This window comes from Seriola lalandi, unplaced genomic scaffold (genome assembly GCF_002814215.2).
Source record: "Seriola lalandi dorsalis isolate HSWRI2012SDOR001 ecotype SW California unplaced genomic scaffold, Sedor1 jcf7180002052117, whole genome shotgun sequence".
NCBI classification, from domain to species: Eukaryota; Metazoa; Chordata; class Actinopteri; order Carangiformes; family Carangidae; genus Seriola; species Seriola lalandi.
The window spans coordinates 196,951-220,161 of NW_019522670.1; the positions used below are offsets into that span (position 1 = coordinate 196,951).

At 39.4% G+C, this 23,211-nt stretch overlaps 1 protein-coding gene across 8 annotated transcripts; it reads left to right on the forward strand.

Moving 5' to 3' along the window:
* The first annotated feature begins 551 nt into the window (after positions 1-551).
* agfg1a (ArfGAP with FG repeats 1a) lies at positions 552-23,170 on the forward strand. Of its 8 annotated transcripts, none has more exons than XM_087172168.1 (15): positions 552-908; positions 8,322-8,415; positions 10,521-10,636; positions 11,721-11,886; positions 12,505-12,667; positions 14,550-14,669; positions 15,820-15,891; positions 17,249-17,464; positions 18,078-18,303; positions 18,683-18,762; positions 19,465-19,569; positions 19,988-20,032; positions 21,563-21,715; positions 21,986-22,080; positions 22,338-23,170. In XM_087172168.1, exons 1-15 carry the CDS (start codon positions 742-744, stop codon positions 22,395-22,397), a joined length of 1,878 nt encoding a protein of 625 aa, XP_087028294.1. In that variant the 5' UTR covers positions 552-741; the 3' UTR covers positions 22,398-23,170. The 8 variants fall into 8 exon arrangements, with proteins under 8 accessions (XP_087028294.1, XP_023255472.1, XP_023255473.1 ...); XM_087172165.1 differs by lacking the exon at positions 19,988-20,032 and adding an exon at positions 9,587-9,674 and having other exon boundaries at positions 863-908; positions 21,560-21,715; XM_023399704.2 differs by lacking the exon at positions 19,988-20,032 and having other exon boundaries at positions 553-908; positions 21,560-21,715.
* The last annotated feature ends 41 nt before the right edge of the window (positions 23,171-23,211 follow it).

Sequence of the window (23,211 nt, forward strand, 5' to 3'; positions counted from 1 at the left end):
GCATAGTGGCGACAGTGTGTTTAAAAAAGACTTGTAGCGGTCTGTGGACTGTCAGTACAACCAAGGAGGTCTCATTTTAGAGACAAGATAGTTAACACCCTCTTCTAACCCTCAGAATCCGGTTATTTTACACATGAAATTCCGCGGACTAATAACTTTGAGCCCTCCGTATCTATAATAATGTTTTCAATATACCTCACCATCCAATAATTGCAGGTAAACGAACATACATATTTGATAATAGCTGGAACATGAATTACTCTTAATTGTCGACGCCGGTTAAAACTGCGTATTATGGCTCTGCGCAGTACATATAGGACATTTGAGCAACATTACTGTCGTGTGCGACCAAAACGTTGAAAGAAAGTCACCTTAGATAATTGCCGCAACAGATGTGTCTCAGGGAAAATTTGCTGAAAACATTTTGGAACGTACTTGATATATGACACTCATATTTGGCTCTGACACAAAGAGAAGCGGTGTAGTCTGTATAACGGGATTTAAGCGAAGGCGGAAGTAGGTGGCAGTAAAGCTCTTGTTCCGTTAGTGAACGTGATCCAACGCCTCAAACTCCTTGTTCGAGGAGACGCGAGGCCGCCGTGACAACAGAGCGACCTGCCCATTTCTTCTCTGTCTTGAACACGGGTCGGCAACCGTTAAAAAGCACAGCCCTTTGTCTTAGTTGTAGCTGACCCTCCTGTCTCCCCCGGTTTTATTTAATCCTGCTGTATATCCCTCACCATGGCGGCGAGTGCTAAACGAAAACAAGAGGAGAAACACCTGAAGATGCTGAGAGAAATGACGAGTTTGCCTCCCAACAGAAAGTGCTTTGACTGCGACCAGCGCGGCCCAACCTATGCCAACATGACTGTGGGCTCCTTCGTTTGCACCTCCTGCTCTGGCATCCTGTAAGTATTAAGTTACTGGATGACCTTAGCTTAGACATGGCGCACACGATATAACGTTTTAGCACGCTTCAGCTACATACCGTAACCTAAGCCAGTTAGCCAACTAGCGCTAGCTAACGTTAGATAGGTAACCAGTAGTGTCAGTGTGAGCTTTGACATTGTCTTGCTGTGCTGTTGGGCGGGGTACGTAGAAGTGCCAATGCTCAGCACAGCAAGCTAGCAACCACCCGAGATGCTAGGTAACTTCATCTTTTACTGCTAGCTAGTGAACTTCTCTGGCACTTGAAAGCTAGGTCTGCGGATAGGGTCAGTGAACAACTCTTACTACCAATTGTTGGCAACGTTTGCAAGCACCACCTTGTAACCTGGCTAACTAACGGTTACGGTATACTCCCCACACACATACACATGAATACATGTTCTAATTGTCTGTTGGTCGAGGTTTCATTTTATATCTGTCGGATTTATATTATGTTGCTATTTCTAACATTACTTAATGGAACCACACTGAAAGTTATCAATTTTCTTTCAGTAACATTCTGTTTTCATTGCTAACAGTTGTAAGATGGTACCCAGGTTTGTGAAGGCCACATCATTTTGAGATCGAACTGATAATGCAGTACCGGTATTCATGCTGTATATAGTTCAGCCATCTACAGTATCTTTGTATCAGATTTAAAAGCATTACACTAGTCAGTCTCTAACAGATGTACATCGAGGAAAAAATACTGGCATGATTTTCACTCTTTTGGTTGGCTGCCTAAATCATTTTGTATGAATTCACTCATGTCAGTAGTTTACCCCTATAACAGCATAAGAACCTTTCCACAGCATTGAAATTTTTTCAGTGTAGCTGGGTGTTTGACTTTAGATAGCGTTTGCCTGACTTACAGCTTTGCTCTGCAGTTGTGTAACCAAGCATCTGTAGCTTGGGATTTGGGATTAGTGAAGCATTCCGTTTCTTCTTATTCAGCTAAAGTATCCCACCTAAATTCAGCTGTCAAATGTTGCATGGTAAAAATGTTTTTGTGTGTAGATAGATCTGATTTTGGCCAGATTTAGAAAGAAATCCGAAGTAGTTTGATATATTAATTACACTTTAATGCACAATTCTCCTAAAGGTTTTTTAAAAGGTATTTCCTAATAAATGGCAGACTGACATTCAACTCTGAGGAAATGTTAGTCTTATATTATCCATAATGCATGACATTGTGCTAATTGGCACATAACCACTCTCCTCTGAAGAAAAATTAGGATTTCTCTGCTTTCTCTTCTAACTGCATCGACATTTGGTTCACTGGAAACCAAATTATGCCCACATACGGACAAATTAAAGGGAAAAACCTGAAAAATTAGTGGAGAAACAGATGACCGTGCCCATATCCATAGAGCACAGGGGGTCACTGAATGGTTTGATGATTATGAAACTTGGACCAGAGTGTTAGAATGTGCTCTGCACCACCATCATCAAAACACCAAATGAAATTCTTTCAGAAGAATGGTGTTCATCCCTCAAGTAGAATAGAGACTTGTGGAATCAATGCCAATGTGCATTGAAGATGTTCTGGTGGCACGTGGTGGCCCAACACCACGTGCCACCAGAAGGTGGCCCAACACCTTACTAAGATACTTTCTGTTGATTTGTTTTTCCTTGTATTTGTCACTTGTCAGTACATCAATTGCCCCCCAAAAAAACTCACAGTTCAGTTTCTCCCTTCTTTTTAAATTTGAAATTCTGAATCCAATCTTTTCACACAAATAGTTTATCTTGGTTATTGTAAACATATAAATAATGTTTATGTAACAAAAGCCTGTGTAATTAAAAACACTTAAGAATAGCAAATTGACAGTGGCCTATTAGCAGGTATTTTAATAAGCTGTTCATTTGTCCATCCTGTTCTGCTCATTCACACTGCCAACAGCCTGCACTGGTCTGTCTTAATGCTTTATGGAAATAACCCTGCCATTGTCCATTTGGCAACGATAATTCTAATAATTTTGCAGGGGAAAGGGAAGGTATTTGTTGCTCAATCAGTAATTCTCTACTGATGACCTTTTAGTTTTAATAGTCGACAGAGGAACAGATGACTGCTTTGACACATTTTAAAATGGTCAGTCCCCCAGACTTTGCCTAAGATACCACCCTTGTTTGACTAGGTTTGTGACCTTAATCTGTGCAAACTGTTTTAGCTGTCTCCACTTTGAAGGTTATTTACTGTAGTACTGAAAAGAATGAGATTAATTGTGTGCTTGCTGATGGGTAGAGCTTGCCCTCCATTTCACTTCACTAGTGGGTTTGCAAGGACTCCACTGTGAAATTCCCATCTGCTCACCCCGTAGTGTTAAAGTCTGTAATGTGAGTTAATTGAGTTCTTTTATAGCTTGAGATCACAATTCCTCCCATGTTCTCTTCTGCTGCAAATCTCACTCACTTTTTATTTTGACAAAACATGCTGGGGGCGGGGTGGGGGCTAGAAAAAATTTCATCCCAGCAGAAGGGTGTGGGTTTTGAAAGGATTGATGTCTGTCAGATGTATGCAGGAAGCCTGGTGTGATTGTAGGCTCAGGAAGTGGTATGGCCTCACCGTGCTGCAACATCAGCAGCATGTGATTTTATATGTGCAACAGGAAGTGGCAGAGAGGTCACTGTCTGCCTCTCACTTTCCTTTTTAATTCTAGAGAGGCAATGTTGTTGAGCATTGTAAGAGAGTACCTAAAAATTCATTCTCAGACTCAATGTATTGTCTTCGTTATTTTACTACTATGATTTTTTTTTTTTATGAATAAAAAAGTGTATAATATACAATATTTTGTCCTCCACAAGGCACAGAACAAAACCCCTCAACACAGACATCCATCTCTGTATATATCCTCCATTTACCATGAAATATTGTGTTACTGGTTCAAAAAGAGTCTTTTAAGTCCTAAACATGTGAAAGATAGGGACATTACTAAGGCAATCTTAGAAGTGGTCTTTGATTTATGAAATTTGCAGGTTGTGCAGTAACAGTGTTTACTTGTTTAGGGGCACGACTACCTACTTTAAGACACTTTTGCCCCCATAGTTGTGGTAGTTTAATGGGTGGAGTTGGAATCTGCTATGTAAACACATTCCTTGTGAAGGTGGAGGCCTTCCCAGGAGGTACAGCACTCACAATGACTCTATCTGGAGATTTGCTTATAGCAGGAAGTAACCCCACATGGCCTATCTGTTCCTGAGTAAAGCATGGCTGCAACAGTAACTAGGAACATCACAGAGGTGGGGAGGTGCCACTGAAACCAAATGTTCATGATAATATTAATCAACAGCATTTTAGCAGACATGACTTGAACTCTAAAACAATGGATGTTTGATTTCCTTGTGTCCCTGACAACATTTGACCTCTTCAAAATTTGCGCTGTAAAAGTGACAAATTGCTGATGCTGTAACTTGATATATATGCTGATTAAGTACTGAGATATTGAAATTATGAAGAGGCATTTTCTTATATAAAAGGTAATTAATACAATTGTTGAATGTGTAAAAGACATCCATTTGATAGGGACTTAGAGCAGCAAAGTGAAGGCTGGTGCATAGCCTCTCATCTCTTTTGAGACTTAACATTGCCAGTTTCTCTCACCCTGGGGGTTTTGCACTATGCAAATGAACTGACTTCCCGTGGCTTAGCTGGTCTGATGTACAGTAGCGGCTAGGTCATAATTATTTTACTGTGCAATATGTGATACTGTAATGATGTAAAATTTGAACGTGGAAACTGGAGCTGAGCAATGGCTTGATTAAATTGTTAATCAGTGCTTTACAGATATTGTTCATGCGTACAATACTGTGTTGTAAGAAGTAATTTTATTACTTTATTTTAACAAATTAATACTTACTGCTGTCATTTCATTCTCCCTATGAATATCATACTGTCACTGAACACTCTCACAATTGTATAGCTCCTTTACCAGCAGAAATAGAGGGTGTGGGGGTCTGTAGGACCATAACATTGTGTTGCTGGGCTCTGTACCAGACTAGAATCTAGAACACAGGAATTGCCTGTCGTAAACCACAGTCACTGGATATAAAAGACCCCAATTATAAGATGGTTCCCTCTTCTACAAGTTTTGGGATAAGACTTTTGAAAGTTGGGAGAGGCTTTGAATTAAAGAAGAGTGGCAGAAATGTATTTAATGTAAAATACAGTAAACTAACAAAAACAAAATAACCATTATCAGAATTCCTTAATTGGACAACTGGGTAGAGATGCTGCCATAATATTTAGGCCTTAAGGGCAATGGAACTTCCTCCCTGTGTTTGACCCAGTTTCACCTTCATGAGACTAGGATCTGATCACTCACCTACCTCAGGGTGCTGAAAAACACATTGAAGCTCAAATACACAGAGACTCATTCACACATTCTTTTCTTCTGCTTTTCTGCGGATACATTTATTTGCAACATTAGTTTATTGCTTCAATAATCTAAAAATGTTCAATAATCCAACTAGAGATGCAACTAATAATTGTAAAATTAAAATTTTAACAACCATAATGTCTTTTTTGTGGAATGTGCAATGCAACCAATACATTTTATTTATTGATTTATTTTTTTAAATCATGCCTCCGCGTCAGCAACAGCCGTATCCATCCATCCATCCATCCATCCATCCATCCATCCATCCATTCATTCATCCATCCATCCATTCATTCATCCATCCTCTCCTCAGGAACCGCCTGGTTGGAATTTCATTACATCTGACGTCCACTTGGACTACTCGAGGATAAACTGATTATAATTTTGAGGTCAAAGGTCAAGGTCATTGTGACCTTACAAAACATGTATTTGGGCAAAACTTAAGAATTTATATATTAATTATAACAAAATACATGTAAAACCTTATATTAAAGACTTACTACACTACATATACAGTATTATGAGTCTGGACAAACATGAATGTAAACTGCAACATAACTGGTTGGCGGGGGCATACAACCATGAGGCAGTAATTCTAGTTTGTTGATTGATTCATTATCATTTTCCTGTCTTTATGGTTAGGGTATTTAACCAGCTTCTGATTTCCCTGGTAAATCCTGCAGATGTTGAAATACAGCAGTTATTTTCTGTTAGGTCTGTGGCATTTTTTGACCTTATCTGTCTTCTCCAAGTGATACCAGCATAATATAACTGGATAGAAGATGATAAAGGTGCTACCTTAGAAATAGCCCTAGTAGTTCCCATGGAGCTGTTCCAATTTTAGGTGAGGGCATATGGACAGCATTTTCAATAGACACATGGTCTTTGAATGTGAATTGACACAGCTACTTGGAGGTTCACATACAATGTGTGGACTAAGTTGTGGCTACTTTATTCCTTGTCAGAGCTAATTGTCATAAATATAATTGTTGTTTGAAACACTTTGCGGTACATTCAGCTGATCAGCGGATGTGTAAAGAATTGGTGGAGATGAGAACAAGTTCTGTAAGGGGTGACAGCAGTGAATAATTTAGCAGTCATGTCTAGTATTTCACTGCCTTTAGGATCTGACTCCTTTGTGTGTGTATAACATTGTGTTTGTAATTGTGACACTGTGGATCTCATTTCCTAGAGAGTTGTCATGACGACCTTATGAAAATGACCAAGTAAAAGTCAAATGGTATCAGGTGTAGACTACTAGCTGTAGATCTAACTTGATTTGTATTGAAATACTATGTCAAGAATAAAATTGAGTAAAGTAATGTACAGGCCAAAAGTATAATATCCCCAAATTATTCAACTTATGCTAGCAGTGTAAGTATCTAACCTCAGTGGGCATCCAGTAATAGTTTGATAATCCTAAATTCATTTATGTAAGTTCTGTGTTCTGTCTCTATAGACAAGTAGCCTTTTAACGAAATGTGTTGCCTTTTAATAATTTCAGGACAGAAGAAGTAACAGAAACATCAGAACAGAATTTAAGAGCACAGAGAATGGATAAGGTATTTGATGCCTGACTTAAACATGTTTTTGACAAGCTCTGGCCTGCTCCACTGCTACACACCCTTTGAGAGTTCAGTCCAGGACAGAACAAAAAACACACAAATTAATGGTAAAAAAGGCCTGAACATCACCATATTCCATTTAGACATACAATTTATGAAGGTCCTTTGAAACACTAACTCCGTGTATGGCAGAATACACTGAACACATTCAGCCATCGGCAGGGGTTAATATTGGAGTGATTCTTGTTATAATAAGACTTGAGTACAAGTAATTAGTTCTCGGCCTATTAGTGCTGAATTTTACTTCTTTTAATTGTGTGTCCTAAAATGGGTTGTCATGTCATTACGTCACTGTGTCATTAAAACATGTTGGTGTGTTTGAATTCATGTATAATTTTAGGTTGATAAGGGCTATGCTGGTTGTGTATTATCTACTTTCGTCCTACTTTACATGGATCCATTCACTGTTTGTTGGGCTGTGAGTGCTGTGAAAATGCTCCTCATTACACTTCAGTACTGTCGATGAATGAATCCACTGTAGACACTGAATCCAGCTGCTGCTGTTGTGCTGTTGACATGCTTGCCAGTGTAGAAATGGAGTAAAAAGATGCTTTGGGTCGCAATTTCTAGACAATTTAAAAGTTATCTTAATGATATCTGACTTATGGCTCCTATTTGACTCTACTTGACACTTAAGTTGTTGCAAAAAAGTATTTAAGTATTTAAATTGACTGCTGGTGATGTTTTTTTGTCATAGTATGAGAGATGAATTTATGACTTGGTTAATGGCTACAGACATTTTCTGCTAGCAACAAAAAGTTAATGTGGAAAGCACTCGGATAGAATTCGGTATTAGACTTTACAGCAATAATTAGTCTTTTCCTCATTCTGATGACTTTGGTTGCAGTTAAAGCATTCTGCTTGCATGCTAAATACTGATTGGTCACAGTCAAAGCAGGTGGCGACATTATTTTTCACTTACTGGTTGGTCCAGGGAAAAATATGCAGGCAAACAGGCCTGGAGCTTAATATAAAAGCCTAATGATGGCTCTTTTTAACAATTACAGTTACTAGGCATTTTTAATTTGGCCCGTTGTGGCATGAGCTGTGGCATGAGCTGTGACCTGCTCAGGAAAATGAGTAGGGCTAGTGTGGGCTAATGGGTGTTACTGCATAATGGAAGTTTCTATATTAAGGGAGATTGCTCATTCTTTTACTGTGCTGACAACCTCAGTTCAGTCAATAGCAGTCTCTGTCATTATTTGTCTCTGTCATTTCCCCTCTGTACTGCTGTCCCTCTCTCTCTCCGCAGTTACGCACACCAGCCAGTCAGATCGTTGCTGATTAAATGGCCTTGTCCTGAGAGGTGGCATCTGGAGAATGTCCAGATGAGGTTTTTGTGTACAGTGTCTTCAAATTAAATTGACCCTTGTTTCTGTTTCTTCACCTACAGACGAGGACTGAATCCACCCCACAGAGTCAAGTCCATCTCCATGACAACCTTCACGCAACAGGAAATCGAGTTCCTACAAAAACATGGCAATGAGGTAAGCATAGCGATTATCTACACAGTCACAGTTGTTAATTAAGGTTGAGGTCAACTTTCCCACTGCTTTAGCAGGTTTGCTTTACAGACTGTCCGTGTAGTTTAGCTTGACATTGTACCATTGCTGTTTTATCCTGTTTGCTGTATATGTCTGTTATATTTTTAACTGACAATATGAAAATCAAATTGAATGGTCAGTTCTCAGAAATCGGGTTATATGTTATGTGAGAATCCATACATCATTATGCATCATCATGCAAATATTTCGGTCTTTGACAAGAAAAACTGTGCCCAGTTACCTTGGTCCAGAAATGATTCACTCAGTACAAAATATTTGAAATTTGAATTGAAAGTTTTTTTTCTGAGGAAAACATAGAGGCTTTTTTTTTTTTTTAATACTAGGACAAGACTCACTCCTGAGACAGGACAGTTCATTTGGGAAGATTAAGTATTTTATTTAAAAATATCGCAGTATTACAAATTATTATTTATAATGATAATATTTTTAGGCTCAGTTTTTTCTTTTCTACAGTAGAATGTGGACTTAATTGTGTAAATGCATCAAAGCAACAAGAATTCACATGGAAATGCATTCATTTCAAAGCTGTATTTATTCAGATATTGTGGCTTGAATCTAATGATTATGTACAATATGAGGGGTGTTACTTTCTATAACCCACAGTTATTTATTTTGAAGAAACACTTATTGCTTGGTTGATCCTTACAGCTCTTATCAGCCTTGTATTTGGCACCGTCAACGAGCTGTTTTCACTATACAAACTCTAATAAACCTATTGCACACTACCTGGCCACCACAAACCGGCAGATGACACAGTTGACAACAAGCTGATTAGGAAAGCCAAATAAGATCCACATATTTTCTGACCAAATCAGTACTGGAAGGCTGGTGAATTTTATGGCATTACTTTCTTCAGGTGGCCAGATAGACTTCGCTGGGATCAATATGTTCTGTGGCTGTTGGATGTGTGCAATTGTTTGTTAACATGTTAGCCATAATAGACTGTGAGTCTGTCATAATTGAGCTCTACTGTTAAAAGGTGCAATACATTTCAGTGACCCAGTTACACTTTTATGCAAAAATGTAATGAATTATATTGATACATACATAGTTTTGAACAATGCAACGTCTGTTTGTCTTTCAAAACCTGCAGCTCTCACCTATCCATCATAACCACAAGCACCCCATATTTGTACAGCACAGAAGAACCAAAGTACATCATCATTCAAGAACCATTTCTGGTAAACGGAGTATGAAATAGAGCAATACCACCTGGGAAGCACAGCCTATTAAAAGCTGTAGCAAAGTGGCAGGCCAGGCAGACATGCAGGAGACTCAAGGTTGGAGCTGATGCATATGTCCTTCAAGGCTTCTATATAAATACTACTGTATTCAAGTTGCTTTTTGTCTTTTCACAGAGAGCTCTTGGCACAGAATAAATTCATACAACAAGGTGCACTTTATATTTTCAGCAACTGCAGTTTAAAAATCTAACTGATGAAAAAGAAAGACTGTGAAGAGCTGTGAATGCGTGAGCATGTGCACCAAAGCGAGCTAAAGAGATAGCAGCAGCAGCAGCATATGAGCAACAAAAAAGCCATTCTCGCTCTTGCAGCACCATCATTCCATTTACATTAAGGCACCCTATACTGAGTGTACACACTTTTGAAGCCTATAAATCTCTCTTCACAGGATTAGGCAAATACTTAAGGAATGCTAGTTTCCAAGTTATAAGGCTACGGTGAGACTTACACTGATTTACACAGAGTGACTATGGTCAACCTGTATTTCCTAACATGGGGGCCAACTCATGCTAGACTCAAACATGGCGCCATCCTTCAGTGCAACCATTAACGCAAAGTGTTCATCTGTCCAGTGCACCACATAAATTTGCACATGGTTAGTTAGTTAGTTTTAAATTATTAGTCAATGCTACTTTGAACTTAGCTGATTTATTTTTTCATTTCCTTTGGCTTAAAACTTAAATGGCTAATTGTGAAAGTTGACCAGCTGTGCACTTGTAAGGAGCTGTGTTTACTATAATAATGTACCAAAAATCACATGTTCTGTTACTCTGTGTGTTCTAGGTATGTAAACAGATCTGGCTTGGCCTTTATGATGACAGAACCTCCTCAGTACCAGACTTCAGAGAACCACAGAAAGTCAAGGAATTCCTTCAAGAGAAATACGAGAAGAAGCGATGGTAAGTCAGTTTTTCAAACTGACAGTGCAAAGATATGAACAATCCTCTGACAAGGTGCACTGTGTAGATGTGTAGCTTTTCTTTATGTTTTTTTTTTTTTGTTTTTTGTTTTTTTTTTTTACTTCTCTGGCTTGGAATGTCTCACAGGCATCTCATAGCAGTTAGCCTCAAGCAAACCTCCAGATAACCTTCTTTAAATGCACAGAATGTAGGTCAGTACAGTAAAGCTGCTTCATGTGCAAGATTTACTTATTCCATGAAGTCATAGGTTTAATTGTTTTCAAATATGTATGAGGTTTGACATTCTTACTAGTGCATTGTGACTGTTGAGTGCCATAACTAATGAGAGCAGTTATTTTAGACAAATGAAACTAAGGGAAGACCATACCAACAAGTGCGTGTCTTATTGATAGATGCAAATTAGGGATTGGTTGTTAAAAGTAAATATTAGTGTGGATGTTGGTTCATGTAGTTATACTCCACAAAAAAAGTCATATCACTATGGGACCAGGCAGTCAAAGGACCAGCGAGCACGTGTTTACTTTTCAATTGTTTGACAAGTAAACATGTGCTCCTTGTCCTTTGACTGCTTGGTTTTATTTCACCCAAAAACATGCCAAAAATTCAAATGAATGAAAATAAGAAAATTTTGTAAATAACTGGGCACTTAAAAGCAGTCAACCAAACAGAGCTCTACTTAAAAAACAAGACATTAATTCAACTAACTGCCCTAACAAGAGGAAGACATATATAATGGCTGATCAGACCATTAGAAACAAAAAGGGATGACTATTACCATCACACCTAACTAACACAAATGTTCTTTTTCTGTATGGACAGGTAATCATTTAGACTATGTAGCTAGTCGGCCATTAGATTAACACACCTATGAGATTGGGTAGTAGTATTTTTGTCTGACCAAAATGAGAGCAATGAGTGGCGCATGACTCAACATGCCCCATTTGCTGCAGACAGGCATTCTCACTCACAAAGGCCACTCTTCTGTAACACACAAATACACACACCAGTAATGGTACCACTGTGATGTAGTCTAATTTAATTCATGATGTGAACTGTTTCCCAGGTACGTACCTCCTGAGCAGGCCAAGGTAGTAGCATCAGTCCATGCTTCCATCTCTGGCTCCTCAAACAGCAGCACCAGCAGCACCCCGGAGGTTAGACCACTCAAATCCCTGCTGGGGGAGTCAGCACCCTCCCTACACCTCAACAAGAACACCCCACCAAATCAGGTGAGATTTCAACTTGCTTGCACTCCCCACCTGTTCCATGACATGCAATTATCATTACTTCAAAATAGTTAGTCTTTTTTGACAACTTATGTATTTACAATTTACAATGATTACAAAAAGTTCTCACACAGAAAGTGGTGCTGGACAAACACTCTCGAAGTGTTTATTATATATAGGCACACATTGCATAGCAGAATCTTTTCCTGATGGTAATTAAATGGACACTGTTGCTAATTTCATACACCCCAGAATACTGGATTACCACCTATCCATAACGTACAATCTTCTTATTTTTGCATACTGTTAATTAGTGCACATCTGGGTATTAATCAAACTGTGTCAATCCATCCACACCAATAGTATGAGGATATGTTTTTAAGAGCCATTATTTTAAATTGGGTGTATTGTTGTGTGAATATGCACGAGATAGATTACGTTTGTGATAAATGCTTATACATGCACTGTATGAAGACACATTGTATACATAGAGACTGCCAGACACATTGTTCGTCTGCTTTTCAGAAGGCCACTCTCTTGTCTTTTTAGTTTTCAGAAAGGCATATGTAACTCACCTACACATGCCTGCAGTTTTTCTAATCCATCTCTTGTGTTCACCAGTCTCCAGTGGTGAGCCGTGGACAAATCCATCAGCAGCAGTTCCACGACAAGAAGTTCGACCTCCTCAGTGACTTGGGTGGAGACATCTTTGCTGCCCCGCCTAACATGAACGCAGGCGCCAGCTCCAGTTTTGCTAACTTTGCACATTTCAACAGCCACACAAGTAAGGAACACAGTGACTGCTTGAATGTCTAAAAAGAAAAAAACTGAAAATCAATATGTCATACAAAAAAACATAGGAAATTGATATACTAGGAACAAATCAGTAAGGGAATACAGAAGAAATTAGCAATAACTCCTACCTCCAAATACAGGTGTTTATTGGTGAAATTACCTTCATTGTCTGGAGGAAAAATGTGATCAGTTTCATCTGAAACTTTAAAAATGTTTATATGTACATGTAGACATGTTTATCTAGAAGGAGTAGAACAGTCAGGCAAACGGTGTGAATACTAGACATAAAGTAATGGTGTTGCTTCCATTTAAAATGTTTAAGGTGCTTAAAGATACGGACGTATGCTGAATGATGTTGCATTCTAATTCACACCTCTTATACATTGTGGCAGAATCTCCAAAATGTCAGCAGTCACATTCCCCCATGACTGAGAAACGTGGCCATACATTATGTGTGGGATGATATCCTCCAAGTTGTATATTCCATGATTGCAATGGAGGATACTGGGGAAACCTGCTTATACCATGGTCACTTAAAACAAAAATATCAGTCATCAATTTACACATATAAATGGTTCATTTTGATCTGGCTTTCCTATTTTAAGAATCATAAAATATAGTACCTGCGACTCAGAACTGAGGCATTGCTAGGCATCTTGCTAGGCATCTAGCTGAACAGGAAGGGGTTCACAAGTTTTAAAAGCAGAGAAGAGAAATATCAGTGATTCCTGTCAATCTTAAGAACAGATAGCAGCAATGTGTTCTGCTACATGACATTATTAAAACAGCAGAAATAATGTTACAGCACTCTCTGTCGACCTTACATTGGCTGCCACTGTTTTCCCCCTCCCTCTGTCACAAACACACACACGTTGCGCTCTTGCTGTCTTTCTCACACTCCCTCACTCTGACCTGTGACTTCTCCACATCTCTTTATTTTCTCTCCAGTTCTGGCCACTTTTGCCCAGGCTTCCAGCATCAGGCTTGCAGCATCAGTGCTTCCTGCATCATCATGACTAGCATTATTTAGCTCCTCTACTTAAGCCGACTTTCAGATTCAGGCAAATATGATACACATTTAAAAACTACATTTGTGTGTTTCTCACTGAGAAGCTGTTTATTCTTTTTTTCAGCTGTTGTTGATGGTTACACAAATAACTCAAGTCTGTTAAGCTAAGGCTCAGCTGCTACTGTCTTTACCTACAGTTTAATATTAGCACATTTATTTAAGACACCAAACTAACACCTATGTGATAGTGGTCCGGTTAAGCCATCGAGTACTAAAAGTTAATCCACACCTTCCAAGAAATCAGAATCCTTAGTGGCCTTGGTATAAAGATTGATATCAGAGGTGCTATGGACAGAAACATCTCCATGATTACTAATGTCTACAACATAGGGCTATTAGTGTTTGCTTCCCATGGCGAATAATGTCCTCTCATTTCCCCCTCAAAGAGTCATCAAGACTTGCCCTTAATGCAGTGACTAAAGTGGCAACCACACATCTCTACATAGCAAACATGAGCACAGATGTGCACCTCTAAGTTGTATGATTTGTGTAGTCCTAAACACACACATTCGGTCTCATATGTGCTCAGCATGGAGTCCAGACAGCATCTCATGGGAGAGTGTAAATGTCAGACGATCCTGCCTGCCTTTAAAGCTGTTATGCATGTTATTGTTATGTTACACCACTCTATGATTATCTCTCATATTTAGCACATAATCCATTGTATTTGTTCTGCGGTCTGTCATCCATGCCTTTGGCTGTCATATGTATAAATCCATTCTATTATTATCTCATCCATTGTTATCCTCTCATTGTGTCTTTTTGTTCATCTGTCTGAACTTCATCCTGACACCACCTCCAGCGGCACAGAATGCCAACGCAAATGCAGACTTTGCAAATTTTGATGCATTCGGGAGCACTTCTGGGTCGACAGGTGGTTTCCCCTCCGCACCCCACGTCCCATTCCAACCCTCAAATACAGGTAGAGCAAGTTCTCTTCACTGGACAAACAACACACATCCAAATCACTCTGATAAGACATGAGCTTGTATAATTTTGTGTACACAGACACTTGAGAATGTACATACAGGTTAAACACAAAAACCTTTTCAAATGCAGCACAATGTCAGTCATGTCTTCTGTCAAGTCATCAACATTTGGCGTCACACATATCCTCTGCTTCCCAGAACTTTCCATATGTGCAGTGTCCATTCATCCAGTGTCAAATTTGAAAGGTTTCTGTGCATTAGTTTTACAACTAGCAAGTTTAACAGAATGTGCAAGTTTGGGAAAAAACTGCTAATGCATATTTGTTTTCATTAGCTCAGTTAATTGCTGTTGACTGCAGGTGAACACATAAGATGTGTGTTCACATTGTATGTGCCTAAGGCATAAAACTTAATATATTTATATATTATTAATATTATATTAAACTTATAATATCAAATATCTGTAGAATATGCTACATTCTGAATTAGTTATATTTCTAATAGTTAAACTGACCAACGAGGTAAAGATCACTGTGCAGTCATTAGGTAGACAGTACAGGACATGTAGTACAACAGGTTTGTTTGTGCTGTAGCACCGTAACCACATCGTGGATAAACCTATAGGAATATTTTATTACTATACTAGAGATTTAACAATAATGTAAACACACAGGCTGTGTGATTTAATAGAATGTATGCTTTGTACCTAAAGCTGGAATTTTAATTTGATATATTGTGGTCTAAAAAAATGTAATTGGGGCTTAGTCTCAGGAAAATGTTGTATACTACAGTGCCCTCTGCTGGACATCCAGTTTGGTAACAATTTTAATGCAGAGCTGCACAGTGATCTCTTTAGCATGCCTATTGCCTGATGATAAAGCCCCCCTCTCTCTTGTGGCTTTGTAAGATAATCCCTTTCTCACAGACACTGACTGACTGTGCTATCTGGTCTCAGTTGTCCATTCTGTCTCGTGTGTTTTTCATCCTTTGCTTCGGCATCAGTTGATTTGCTTTGACTTCATGCTTTTTAATTTTTTACCTCTGGTTTGGTTGACGTCTTTTCTTTGTTTCTCCGCCCTGTCTTACATTGCTCACTGCCCCATTTCTCCATCCCTCCCTCCTTCTTTGATTTTTGGCTGCCAGCGTTCACTGTGCTCTCATCCAGCCGCAGTATGGGTGAGTTTGCCACTGCTCTGCCTCTCCAGGGTGCACACAGTAAGTCTCTCTGGGCTTGCCCTCTTAACAGCTTTCACCCTTTCCACCGCCTCTAACGTGTAGTCACTCTGATCCTCCTATCTCTGGGTGTAATGTGTGTCTCAGCATGTAGCTCTTTTTGTGTCTGAAACTCTGCATCACAGTTGACAATCTCACTGGTTAAAAACAGGGATAATACGCTTTGATGGTTGCTGCTATTATTGAGAATGCCTGTGGAGAATCAACCAAATGGAACGACATAAGAGCTAAGTGGTATAGAATTAAAAAGGAATAAAGAAAAGAATCAAAATGTTGTTTTTGATAATGTTTAATGTTTTTTTTTAAACATGGTATAATCGGATAGTCACTGTACTATTTTTAACATACCCTTTACCTTTTACAATAATTAGGAAACTCAAGAGCACTATGCCCTTGAGGTCTAAACCATTAATTATTTATGGTAAATAATTTGGTTAAATTTATATATATATATATTTACATATTCCTGGCATTAAACATCAAAGTAAAATAAATGGGCCAGAACAACATCAGTCATCTGCATAGTAGAAAGCTTGTCTTCTGGTTTTTATTTAGAAATACAAACATGTCTCTATCCTGTCCGAGGAGATTTTAACTGTTTGACTGATGGTATCAGTACTGTTCTGTCAAAATTCTTATTGTCCATTAAGCGGTTAAGTATAAATAACCCTAATCTGAAAAGAAAGTTGAATTTTTACCTGCAAGCATTCTTAGAGACATTGAACAAGAGCAAGAGAAGTGCCTGAATTAGCATGGTGGCCAAACATACACATACTATGTGAAACAAATTACATATATGGGTATTTACAGTGGTAAAATTCTAAGCAGTTACTGTTTGCCCAGTAACAATCTGGGTTCTGGTTGATACTCTACTCATTACAAAGCTCAGTTATGCCTACGGGATGGTTTTGGCAGACTAACAGTCTTTTCCATTGAACTATCCAGCTGTTTTCCATGTCACATTAAATACTTTTTGGTTGGTTTTGCTTGTAACGCCCTTGATCCACAGTATGGTGCTGAACTCCTATGTAACTGAGACATGCAAGAAAGATGCTGTTCTGTACATCATATGTCTCTAACATAAAGAAATTTTAATTTAATGCGTTCTTCAGGTTCATAGACTATTGGAGAGCCGGCATAGTGCAGCATTGCGGACTTCTTTTAGAAGTATTGCTATCTATCCTATCGATAATTAAGGTATCCCAGCCCTAGCCCAACTCCACCCCAACTTTACCCTCCATGCAGCTTCTTCTCTCCCTGTCCACCATGTTAATGCTGTCACTCAAATCCAACAATCAAGGTCCCCCTTATGACTTTTTAATCTCTCTCTTTCATACAGGTAGCGCCTCAGGGGGACTAGCAAATGCCAGTTTTGCAAATTTTGACAACTTCCCCAAATCGTGTAGTGCTGACTTTGGATCCTTCAGTTCCTCCTCCCAGAGTAACTCCACAGGAGCTGGCAAAGATGCTGTACAGAGTACTAGCGTCCCTGCCGATAAATACGCAGCCCTGGCTGACCTGGATAACATGTTTAGCTCTGCCATAACAGAGCAAGGTAAACTTCTCCTGCCTAGCCTGTTTCATAGATCACAATTGTAGGGATAGAGGTTGACTGAAAAAGGAAGTTGACACAACTAAAAACATTTGTACTCCCTAACCCTAACTCATAGATTTAAGTCCCAATGAGTCTTCCTCCCAGTGCAGGGACAGCCGCAATCGCTCTTTAAACAGGACTGATTTACATTTTCTAGCAAACATCTAAAACATCTACTCACCATCTTGTTTTTTTCAAATCGGTCTCCTGGCCTCATTGTTATGGAACCAGCCTGTGTAACAGGCCACTGCACATGGTGGAAATACCTCCTTGCTTTAAAGAATGTTTTATGTACTGGTTTCATTGGAGAGTTTTAATGTCACATGGTCAGAATTCTGGCACTCGAGCATCTGTGAATTATACTGGGCTGGTACTAGTTTATTTTGTTCATATTACAACCTGTGTTTCTGTGCTAGAAAACGCAAATTTCCTAATGATTGAACATTTATTCCCCATTATTTTTAGTAGGTTGAAAATGGTGGCTATCTCCGGCAGCTAATTTGAATTTTCCTCCTGGATTAGTTGAAGTGATGTGGACTGAACCCGGCTCTGCTCATATTTGCTTCTATTGCAGGAGGTGGTATTCCTGGGGGGGTGAGCTCAGCCGCAGCCGCAGCAGCAGCAGCCGCCGCCGCAGCAGCAGCAGCAGCAGCAGCAGCAGGAGTGGGTGGTTTGCCTCAGAAGCATCCAGCGATGCCAACAGGGGGGGACCGCTATGCAGCTCTAGCTGAGCTTGACACTGTCTTCAGTTCCTCAGCCCCTGCCACCAGTGTTTACAACACCACCAGCACCTCACAAGGGTGAGACTATGCAAAACACATATACACACCACAGTACGCCCGCTGTTATTGTACAATCCAAAAATTGTTTTATTTATTCATTTAAGTTGATGCATTTAGCTTATTGAAGATGTTTACAGCTAAATTATTCACCTGATTGTTGGAACATAGGGATATAATAGCTGATGGATGTGAACCAATGTGCCAGAATACAGTTAGAATGCAGTCACAGCTAGCTGGAAATTTTCACCAGCAAAGTAACTTTTTTTATCCAAAGCAACTTGACATAGAGACATACAGTGACCACACTGTCTATCATACAGCATTATGCAGTGGTCTCTGGTCTTCTTGTTTTGCTGGCTCCCCGATGAGTCGGTGTGTTGATTTTGTTTCACTGCAGGGGTTTGTTTGGCTCAGAGGCTGGGGTGTCAACAGCACAAGCACAGCAGGCCCTGCCTGGCATGGCTCAAGGTTTTGGAGGTGAGTGAACCTGCATTTTCTCTTGCTTCTTATTGTGCTTGCAAATTGATATCGGTAATGATACAGAAATCTAGGGGGTGAGGCGCAGTGTACTTTAGGCAACTCTAGCTAGACAATTTACAACTTTTGTACCTTTGTGGGGTTCCTTGAGGACCTTCATGGTTGAGATGTGAAGAACAGTTTGCAGATGTGTTCAGAGAATATGTGTATGGATCATCAATCTGTAGCAAGTTCCATGCTTTGAAAAATCATCATGTTGTGTCAAACATGGATAAGCTTTACAAGAGTTATTGTTCCTTTTTTAGCCAAGCTGGCTCACAGGTCATTTTGGCACTTTGATTATAAAGTTGTTTTGAAAAATGTTGACTGTATATGCTCTAAAATTACAGCAGGTTTTTGGACATTTTATCATCTTACTTCTTAGAACTCTATGCAAAGCTTAATTTGGCAAAATGGATTTAGCCATGAACAGTTTGGTTGAAAGACACCAATTATGTAAAGGTCGTCAACAGGAGATAATTAATGTTCCAGAGATTTGAAGTGGGAGCAGGGGAGATCACTGACAGTAAACATCGGCATGTTGAAATGGAACCTCCTCCATCAATCAATGCTTTTGTATTTAATACATTTAGATCAAGCAGTTTATTGTTCTGTTTCACACTCTGTACTCATGTTTGGTGACTTGATTCCTCTCTCCAACAGCTCAGTCAACTAATCCGTTTGTAGCTGCTGGAGTTGCCCCAGCAGCAGCTCCCACCAACCCATTCCAGAGCAACGGCAGAGCCGCAACTGTGGCAGCAGCAGCAGGTGTGTTTATGTATATGTTTGTGTATCTGTGTAGTACAGATGGAACATCACCCAATCAGCAAGTTAGTACAAGAGTGCATATTAAAATCATTTTATTTGAAGGAAAAAAAAAATGCAACTGTGTTATGTTATCATACAATGGGCGTATCATGAGTTAGGTTACATTGCACACCCAAAGTGGCAACCTTTGCCCAGGCTGCCATAGCAATGAATATGCCTGAGGCCACAGTGCCAAACACAAGCAGAAAAGAAAATGATCACACAAAAAAAGTTCTGAATACCATCTTGTTCACTGTGGAAATGGGTAGCAGGACTAGCGTTGCCACTTACTGGTGTGCACATGAGGGATGAAAGATACAGTAAAGTGCAGAAATTGAGATTCAGTTGTCTGTCTGATTGCTCTTGCCATGCTGGACAGGCTTGATGAGGGTTCTTCATGGGCAGGGTTATCCTCCCACCTTTGGTAGGTTCTCTTGTGCTCTCTGTTTCCCCTTTGCTCTCCTGCATTTTGCTCTGGCAGCACATCCTTTTTCCTGTTTCACATGTATCAGGAAAATGTTGGGAGAGGTAAGCATAGCATCAAGATCCAGAAATACAGGTATGACAACATTTAATGCAATCAACAATTCACCATAGGGTACAATGGGCTAGGTTGAGTGGCTCCTGCAGCATGAGGCCATCATTTCATCCTAGTGTCTTGTAGGCCTGAGCTGATGAGCAAAGCAGTTTTGTTAAACAGACTACTCACTAGGTTCAATATCAATACACACAACATGTTAGTTTCCTTGAAGGATTTAAAAAATAAAGATGAGTCAGAAAGTGCAGTTTAAGAGAAGAGAGGTATAGATGGACATGAAGTGACCTGTATGCTGTGCTCTGTTTTTTTGAAAGTATAGTTATGACAAATTGAAGTATATATTGCTCATCTTACCCCACAAGTCTCAATGACAATGGCTTCCTCAACATTTTCCTCTTATTAGTTGGCAGGAAGAATAAAGTCTGGTGTGTCTTTTCGAAGACATTGAATTATGAAAACTAACTTTATTTTCTAATGTACATAAAAAAATCATGTAGTCATTCATTAGGTTGATTCTCATAAAAATGCTTCATTCAGTGAATGAACCCAGTTAGACTGAAAATAATCCCCCAGAATCAATTTCAATACCAGCGAACCTGTTTGCTTTTACTCATTTATTCAATCAATTATAGCTGCAGTAGTTGACTTTGTTTAACAGGCATTGAATGTAGCATTTGTACCAGATATTGGATTGTTCAATTGCCAGCTGACTGTCTTACTTACCACAGTTTAATTCCACTTGCGCTGTGGGGAAGTTGTGCTCCTGTGTGCTCATCAGAGGTCAGACACTGGTGCTACACTTACTGCAAGTGTTGTAGCCTCATGCCTGACTCTTGTTCAGACAATCCCTCCTTTTTCCTAAGGCTTGTCTGTAGACAACTGTATTCACAATTTGCATGTGTTTAAACAAAGTACAAATCCATGCACTGTAAGATTCTGAAGGAACGACACTATTGATTACAGAATCACATGTGCAGTTATTCACTTGCTAAAGTAACAATGGCCAAACTTACTGCATGGCATAATTGATATATTTGTAATTCCTAATTTGCTGTAGCAGTGTTTTTTTTCTTGTTGACCTGTCTGTAATGTTGTGTATCCTCTCACTTATTTTAAGTTTACTACGGTACTACAGTATACTGCTTCCTAACAAACTGCTTATATTAATAGCTGCCCTGTGTTTTTCTGCTGATGTGTACCCGCTCTTGTGTAATCTAACTTTTGTGTGTGTGTGTGTGTGTGTGTGTGTGTGTGTGTGTGTGTGTGTGTGTGTGTGTGTGTGTGTGGCACAATGCCATAATTTTGAAAATAAAATGAAGAAGCAAAAGGTGTTGTCTATGTTGTTGTATGACTTTAGGTGTTGTTGAGTCTTGTACAGGCTTCTTTAACCAGTTGCTGTCCTGCTGTGTGTAGCAGCATCATTTGGCACAGGCTCCATGAGTATGCCGTCTGGATTCGGGAATGCTGCAGCCTACAACCTCCCCACCAGCTTTAGTGGAACGTTCCAGCAACCCTTTCCTGGCCAGGCTCCCTTCCCTCAGCCTCCTGCGTATCCCCAGCAACCCAATGGTATGTATGCCTCTTTGTAGATTTTGTAGTTAAGACTTATCGGCATTAGTAACTACACTGAAGTTCAACATTACATGTGCATTTGACTGACACATTGTCACATTGCTACACTTAAATGTTTTTAAAATATGTCAGTTTTTAGGTAATTCTATTCTGCTGTGGTATTAGGTGTGATAAATAAGGAAGTCCTTCTTGATTTGTTGTTGCTTTAATTCATTTTTTGGGTGTGTTTTCCATTATATTTCCTAAATGACTGCACATGTCTTTCAGGTGGAGGATTTCCAGCCTTTGGCCAGGCTAAGCCTGTTGTGACTCCTTTTGGGCAGGCAATGCCTGGACCTATGGTCTCAAGCAACCCTTTCCTGGTTAGTAAGAGGGCTACATGGCATTGTTTCCTGTAGAAACTAGTCTGGGGGCTGGCTTTAGTACCATGAGCCAAGATTGTTTGATAGAGATAAGGCAGTTAAATTATTCCTTTTTTAGTTCTGTTGAATAGACTGTTGATTTATTAGAACTGACACTTTGGTGGGTTTTAGGCTAGATGTGATCATTTTGTATTAATGCTACTGGATTTATTCTGACCCTCATTAATACTAAGTACTTCTCTGACTTTTCCTTTCAGGGTGCGGGTCCATCCGCACAATATCCAGCAGGAGGCTCTTCAACGAATCCCTTCTTATAGCGATCCATTCAATCAGCTGTACCACAGGGTCAACAACTGGCGCGCTTGCACCTATTGCACTGTTTTGTTTCACAAGTAGCTTTAAAAACACAATGTTTGTAAGGATTTGTATTTTTTATCGCAGTTTGTCACTAATGGAACAATATGACAGACAGTCATGCTGACAATGTCTATGGCTACAAAACAAAGTGATAGTGTGTGCAGAGGGAGAGGTTGATCCCCTCTTCTCTATTTAACCTGTGAACTGGCCTGGCCAATACTGAGCCACAATGTATAATCAAACTGGCTGAAAACTAAGTTATTGCATTCAGTATATTCTATTCATTATGCTGCAATTCTGTACATACTATTTTTCTTTTAGGAAATTAGGTCTTTGTGCATATCAGTATTTGTATCTAACACACAAGATTTGTTAAGACAGAGCTGTTGTTTGGAAAAGCTAATGGGTACTGCCAGTTACCGTCTTTGTAAAGAACCAAACTGTTTATTTGTGCAGGATCCTTCTAAGGTAAACTGTTCTCACTAAAGAAAAAAAAGAATGCATAGTCTGTTGTTGAGAGATGGAAAAAGGAGTGAATGCTGCATCAGGGATGGGTAGGGGACTCATTTCTCTGCCATCCCCTGCCCTGCTGCTCCTGAACTACAGTGAACCACATCGGTATGTGGCTAATAAGAACGATGAACTGAAAACCACTTACATTGGGTATTAGAGAATTTTAAGTTAATATGTAAATATATACAGTATATATATTAAAATGAATTTTAAGAAGAAATGACCAAACCATTCATTTACATGGATGTATGGAAATCTTGT